The sequence below is a fragment of the Cimex lectularius genome, unplaced genomic scaffold (genome assembly GCF_000648675.2).
Source record: "Cimex lectularius strain Harlan isolate CLEC.00 unplaced genomic scaffold, Clec_2.1 scaffold92, whole genome shotgun sequence".
Lineage (NCBI taxonomy): Eukaryota > Metazoa > Arthropoda > Insecta > Hemiptera > Cimicidae > Cimex > Cimex lectularius.
The window spans coordinates 386,489-393,904 of record NW_019942502.1 but is presented as its reverse complement, the minus strand read 5'-3'; the positions used below and the strand labels follow the sequence as shown (position 1 = coordinate 393,904).

The 7,416-nt window shown below is 36.1% G+C and overlaps 1 protein-coding gene across 1 annotated transcript; it reads left to right on the top strand.

Moving 5' to 3' along the window:
- Positions 1–2,392: 2,392 nt before the first annotated feature.
- On the top strand, positions 2,393–7,084 carry LOC106670381 (ATP-dependent RNA helicase vasa-like). Its single transcript, XM_014400666.2, has 2 exons — positions 2,393–2,599; positions 5,543–7,084. The coding sequence occupies exon 2, from the start codon at positions 5,546–5,548 to the stop codon at positions 7,037–7,039; it is 1,494 nt and encodes a 497-aa protein (XP_014256152.1). The 5' UTR covers positions 2,393–2,599; positions 5,543–5,545; the 3' UTR covers positions 7,040–7,084.
- The last annotated feature ends 332 nt before the right edge of the window (positions 7,085–7,416 follow it).

Genomic DNA, 7,416 nt, shown 5'->3' with positions numbered 1-7,416 from the left:
GATTTGTACGATATTGAATCTCATTATTTGCACAGCTTTCAGAACGGATTAGTGATTTTTGTCATTTATTGGTGATATTTTTTTATTTGTAAATGAAAATCCGAGCAAACCGTACATGATTTATAATTGCGGGACGAGCCATAGTTTTATAACTGTTTGTTAATAATGATATTTTAAGATGTTTTCCCTTTCAAAATGTTTTAACAAATGTAGTACCCTTTTTCTACGTACGCACAAATATAACATGAGAGTTGTATACTTCATAGTAGGAATAAAGACCATAAGAAAAGAAAATCGATTCTGACTGTTTTTTGACATTTAATAAAAGAAGTTCGTTGATCAACCCTTGTAAAATTAATGGTACGACCACACGGGGGTTGTTAAATGTATGTATATTTGGATTAACAATTAAGAATATTACATTAAATTGAGTATTTTTCTGGCTGTTTATTATTTATTTATTACTACTAATAATTAGACCTTTTTGAAACATTGACGTTCCTGGGTCACACATTGGGTTCAGACATTAGAGCTGTTAGGTAAAGATATTGTGATTATAGAAAATCATCTACTCATATCCGGAAAGTAATAATTTTTGTTCTTTATAAAAATATTTAAAATAAAAAAATTTTATACAACTTATAATAAATTTTGTCTCCCTTGAAACTCCTCTTCGAACTATCATTATGAGTGTTGGGTTCAATGTATTTGGTAAATTACATTTATTAGGTTTCGTGGTCTGCTTGACCAAATAAATTCTTTTTAATTAATTAATCTTTAATTAAGGTTTTGGTTGAGATAAAAAAGTCAGTGTTACAAGCGGGATTCGAACCCACGACCTTCAGCTAGATACGCCGCTACTCTACCACTTGAGCTATTGTGACTTCGATCCACTCGGACACTAACGTCCCATCAAAACTCACCATTTGAATTTTATTTATTAATTTTTTTATCTCAACCAAAACATTAATTACAGTTTAATTAATTGAAAAGAATTTATTTGGTCAAGCGGACCACGAAACCTAATAAATGTAATAAGCAAAATGAAATATACTTCACTAAAGCTCTCCGTGGCCATTTTATTTGTCGCCGAGAATCAAATAGAGTTGACATTTGAACAATAGCAAAAAAAGAAGAGAAAATTCAAAAGGTGGTGTTGAGAGGGAAGTTAGTGTCCGAGTGGATCGAAGTCACGATAGCTGAAGTGGTAGAGCAGCGGGTTATTTAGCCGAAGGTCGTGGGTTCGAATCCTGCTTGTGACACTGACTTTTTATCTCAACCAAAACCTTAATTAAAGATTAATTAATTGAAAAATATTTGGTAAATTTAATAGGATTCAATACACACAAAAAAAGAAAATACAACACAAATAATTTAGACAATTGTCTCGCTTGTCTCTCTCTTTTCTTTTCGCTCTTTCGGTACCTTTTATATTCTATGTATCTTTGAATCCCTCTCTCCCTTTCTTTCATTTCTCTCTCTCTTTCTTTCTCTCTCTCTCACTCTCTCTCTCTCTTTCTCTCTCTCTCTCTCTCTCTCTCTCTCTCTCTCTCTNGCGATAAGCGAGCCAGGGAAAAATGTAAAACCAGTCTTTGAGCTTCTTTTGATACTTAAACAATTCACCGAGGGCATATCGTTGAATTTGTATCTATTTTTAATAAAGTTATTTTTAAAAAAGAAGAAACTCGGACTCGAAACATAACATATATATATATATATATATATATAAGCCAAATAGATGCTACAGCTTTATAGAACCTCCTCGCAAAACTGTAAAGCAAATAACATAAAAGAATCTCTATAATCAATTAAATAATGTTGTTGCAACACACGAGAAAAATGTACAAAAAACATTGAGACAGAATTTGGCCCAATATTTTTCCTGTCGCCTGTTTAATGTCGCCTAATATAAGAAAATCCGTGGTATCATGAATACGTCACTTCACCCTTCCTCAGCTTCTCCTAAACCATATATTCCTAACCTAACTCAAACTAATCTTAACCCTACCTACTTTTACCAATTTTAACCCCCCATGCCAACTCCTCGGCAATATAAAAATTGGGAAGCAAAAATCTTGGTCTATCTAGCCAAAAAATGTATCATATAGCTGATCCTTTTGAGGACACTTATAAGTTTAATGCCAGTCGAAGTAATAACTTAGTACTGAAAATTATATACATGATCCGTATATCAATGTTTAAAAAATAAACGTAACAAAACTTATGTGTATGCGGCGAATTTTTTTCTTTAAAGAAAATTTATCACAATAAATTAGCATACCAAATTTCCCCTACAAAAAATCCGTATAATTTACAGTTCACTATTAATGTTACGTGAACTATGTTTCTGTTAAAAAAGTTACAATATTTATTAGCCGGGTTCAATTTTAAACACATATGTCTACTTCCTAGGAATTCATGGTATTATTTTTGCATTTGTCATCATCTGATTTTTGTTATTTTAAGTTTTTATTTTTTTGTTGTTGTTATTGTTGAGCTTATTTTTACCGTTTGAACAAAAACGTGGTAAAATACGCCATTGTTCATTTTCTACCGAAGAACGACCAACTTGAAGCATCCGTTGTCAAAGAAGTAAAAAGTAAGCAACTCAAGTTATTCGATTGCCTTAATTTATTCTAGTTAAGTAGTCGATTATCATTATCCAATTAGACCGACCAAAACGTAGCGCACCGAAAAGAAGTTAAGACTTTTCTAAATCGTTTACCGACTTGTAAGTTAAACGGGACATTACCCGTCGTCATAGATCTCTAACAAAATTTGAAGAACAATTTTCCAGCAGAGCAATGAGGAGTAAGAACAAGGAAAACCTGTTAGGAAAGTTACCCTCTAGTTCGTCCACCCGAATACGGAAAATATAAACCAATTAATAATGTGTTTCATCAGAGTATGATGAATGCAGATTATTGAACATTTTCATTCCATAATTTTTTATTCTTCTTGAGCAATGACGGTCTGATATCGTTGTACCAAGCTGAACTAAGTTAAAAAATTTATTGCTCTTTTTTGTCATTTTCAATGTAACATTTTGCTTGGCTTTTTTAAGCAAAAGAGTCCACATACTTTACCCAGTTATTTTTCAATTATTTACATTTAATTATACGAAGAAAAATCGATGGATCATACCAAGAATTGCACCCAGCTCCGAGACCAGGACATATACAATCGAATCAGGCAGGACAGTCACTCAATTATCATTAATTTTAGGAACATCATGAATCTATATAATAGCATTTAAATAGATTTTTGGCCACTCCTCGGGATGATCCCTCTAGTTGCTCTGATGTGCTCACATGAACTGGGGAGCCTGCACCTCACCTAGATCTTCCGAAAAAGAATAGCCCTTTTAACCCGGCTTGGAATTGGTCACGTCCTGCTCACCTAGCGGTATAGCAATCATTTTTCTTTGCAAAAGCATCCAAGTGTTCACCTTGTAGAAAGAACCATAAGATTTCGACTTGATAATATTTGAGTTCAATGCTCTGATGGCTGTTTGGTTATCTGGCATGCTCAATTTTGGTTTCAAGTTTATAATATGCCCCTAGACTTTGTTTAGGTCAAATACCTCTTTTCTTAAATCTTCTTTCCAACACATTCTTTGCTATATACCATTTTTTCTTGAGGTTTCTTGGTGATGAATTTTGGTCATTTCCGATGATTTTCTTCTGTCTATTTTGTTGTTAGTGTTTTTGTTTTATTAGTCGAGCTTAGCTTCTCACTAACTTCAGTATTTGTGCGTTATTTTGTCAGTTTATACGCCGTTTTATGCGCTTAAAAAGATGGTCTGTGTATTCTATAACGTAGGAAGGCAGAAATAGTCAGATGATTGAGACGTTAAAGAGTGAAAAAGGTTGGAGCAGCGGCGTATTGAGCCGAAGGTCGTGGGTTCGTATCCCGTTCGTGACATTCAACCAAGACCTTAGATAAAAAGAATAATTGAAATTGTAAGAAATATAGAGTGCAAGTAGGAAGACCAAATCGATCGTAAATTACTAAAATATATATTTATTAGGTTTATGTTTTACAAAAGTTCATGATAAAAAGCCATCAGCTTTCAAATATATAATTTTCAATTAAAAATCAGTGATGATTATTTGGAATTGATCTGGCGTTTGAATATCTTTTTCCACTTGGCAAAATCCACACGTACCTTGTTGGATGATGCCATCTCTCAAGTGTTCATATGGAGTCTTTTCCTTCTTCCTTTGATGCATTATATCGTTTCGTTTTTTGCTATTTCCACAATTTTTTGCGATTGACTACCAAGGGGATCCCACTGTTCCCTCACTTTCACAGTGTCTTTTCTCCAAAGATGCTCGATAGTAAGGTTCCTTACACTACAAAACGGTTCAGGACTTATCAGCGGTACAGCAGCCCTTTTTGTTTGCGAAGGGATTCACTTTTTTTCCTACTCTATTTCTGATTGTTCAGGCACCCAGTAAAGAGTAACTTTGCACACTAAACCTGCTTAATTTGGTTTTTTAATTTACCATTTCATAAGTTGAGGATATATGAGTTTAATGTTCTGATGTTTAGTACAAATTGAATGATTCGTTCAAAATTGTATGGATCCAGAGCTACTGGAGTATATAAACCGACTCTGAATTTTGTTGTATTGTATTGTTGCTTATTTTTTGAGATTTTTTATATCTTTTCTTTTTCCCAGCTTTGTCTAGATGTTTTATTTAACTTTAGATAACTCCTTGTTGTCCTTAGGAGTCAGCATGAGGTATTCTCTCATTATGACGTTCTTGTCATTTAATTTAAATTTTAATCCTTCTAGATAATCTTCTTTATTGATCCTAAGCTGAATGTTGACTTCCTATGGCTCGCGAGATGACAACCTTTAATTTAATCTTGGTCTGTCTGTCCTCGCTAGGTTGATAATTTATTTTCGGCAGTTTGCCTTAGGCCAGTCAGATAATTCGGAGGCCGCGTCCCTCGCCCCATGTAAAATGTAAATGGGGGTAAAAACAATACCTAACCTAAAGAGGATATGCTCCTATTATACATTCTTCTGTTAGCTATTGAGCTATTGTTTTGGTCGTATCATCGTTTTTAATTGAAAATTATAAATTGAAGGCTGATAGCTTTTTTCATAATCTTTTATAGAACAGTAAATTAATAAATATATATTTTAGTAATTAACGATCATATTAAGGGGAGGCCTTAATAAGAACATGGAATAAAAATGTTGTATCGTAATTCTTTATAAGCCAAAGTTTTATTGAAAGCATCATTCGTCTGAACCGAAGCAATTGCAGGAAAGAATACAAGAAGGGTAGAGAGTGTCTGTGTCAGAGTTGTAGAAGGGGAGAAAGATTGGTTCTAGCACATTGCCCTGTGGCACTCCCAGTAGTGGGAGTAGTCAGACCCTTCATGTAGGAGCTGGAGGACGGGCTTTACTAAGTATCCTCACTAATTTAATCGTTTTTCAGCGTTTTGTCTTCTCTGTTTCTCATTTTATCTTCAGCCCTGAATCTAATCGGAATCGATTATAAGTTACGTTAATCTTCATTTGCAGGCAATGGTGTTTGGGGTGAGAGAGACTTCCCCGGAGAGGACGTCGGAAGGAGAGGGCGAGAAACCGAAACCGAAGGAACGCTATATCCCACCCGAGCCTTCCAACGACGAATCCGTCATGTTCGGAAGCGGCATCTCCTGCGGTATTAACTTCGACAAATTCGACAGCATCAGCGTTAAAGTGAGCGGGGACAATCCCGTGAGACCTATCAGCACGTTCGACAGATGCGGATTCAGGCCGATTGTTGCAGAAAACCTCCTCAAATCCGGATACAGGAAGCCGACACCGGTCCAGAAATATGCCTTTCCTATCATTCTAAATGGTCGAGATCTCATGGCCTGTGCGCAGACAGGTTCAGGCAAAACGGCAGCTTATTTAGTGCCGATAATACACATTTTGCTTGCTGAACAGTATGAGCTGATTGTCAATTCGTCCAATGTCGAACCGCAAGTGTTGGTGCTTGCGCCGACCAGAGAGCTTGCCGTTCAGATTTATTTGGAAGCTAGAAAATTCGCACACGGTTCGATTATCAAAACTTGCGTCTTGTACGGAGGTACTGCGACGTTCAGACAGCTCGGCAATCTCATGAGGGGCTGTCATGTTCTTGTGGGCACTCCCGGCAGAGTCAACGATTTCGTAGATAGGGAAAAACTCGGGTTTTCTTCTCTTCGGTTTTTAGTCCTAGATGAAGCGGATAGAATGTTGGATATGGGTTTTCTACCCAGCGTGAAAAAAATGCTGCAGCATCCGACTATGACGCCTGTCGGGCAGAGGCAGACTCTTTTATTCTCCGCGACTTATCCAAAAGAGATTCAAAAACTCGCCTCCGACTACATGCACAATTATTTATTTCTGGCTGTCGGGATTGTCGGCGGAGCGTCCTCCGACGTCGAACAGATAATCCACAAAGTGTCGAAATTTGAGAAAAAAGAAAAACTGACTTCGATATTAAGGGAGAAGGTGGATGATAAGCAGCTCACTCTTGTGTTCGTCGAACAGAAAAGAACTGCGGATTTCATCGCAGCTTACCTTTCAGAAAATGGCATACCGACGACGAGCATCCACGGAGACAGGTTGCAGAGCCAGAGAGAACAAGCCCTTTTAGATTTTAAAACCGGCTATAAACCCACTCTCGTCGCCACCGCTGTAGCTGCCAGGGGTTTAGACATAAAAAACGTATCTCACGTTATCAACTACGATCTGCCTTCGACCATTGAAGAGTACGTGCACAGGATCGGAAGAACAGGCCGGGTCGGCAACAGAGGTAAAGCCACTTCATTTTACGACCCGGACATCGACTTCTCCTTGTCCGCCGATTTGTTAAAAGTCCTTGAAGATTCGAACCAAACTCTACCTTTGTTCTTAGCCGGATCGAAACCTTACGGATCCGGAGGGTTTGAAAGGAAAGAAAATGGCTTCATAGGGAAAGATTTTAGAAACTCTGTTAGTATTACATCAAAGGTGTATAGCAATCACGAAGAAGAAGAAGAATGGTAACTGAGATATGTAATTTATTAAACGAATAGATATAACTTCCGAACATTTAAAAAAAATCATTTCTAGCATAAGGCGTTTTATATTAATAATAACACTAAAAGTTGTAGTAAAGTAGTGATACTTAAAAGTTCATTTAAAAAGCTTTGCCACATAAAGTAAAACCTATAAAACAGTCTGGTGTTTTTGTTCAACAGTTAAAAAATAAATTTACATAATAAATTTATTTTTCTCATTATTTTGGACTTAACTTTTATTTTCCTAGGCTACTTAATCTTACAAGAGAAATGATTTTGGATATTTTGGATGGTACTGTTAAATACTGATAAAAGTTATTTTAGCATGTCACTGAATGCTTTTCTTTTTAAATAAATCAGCTC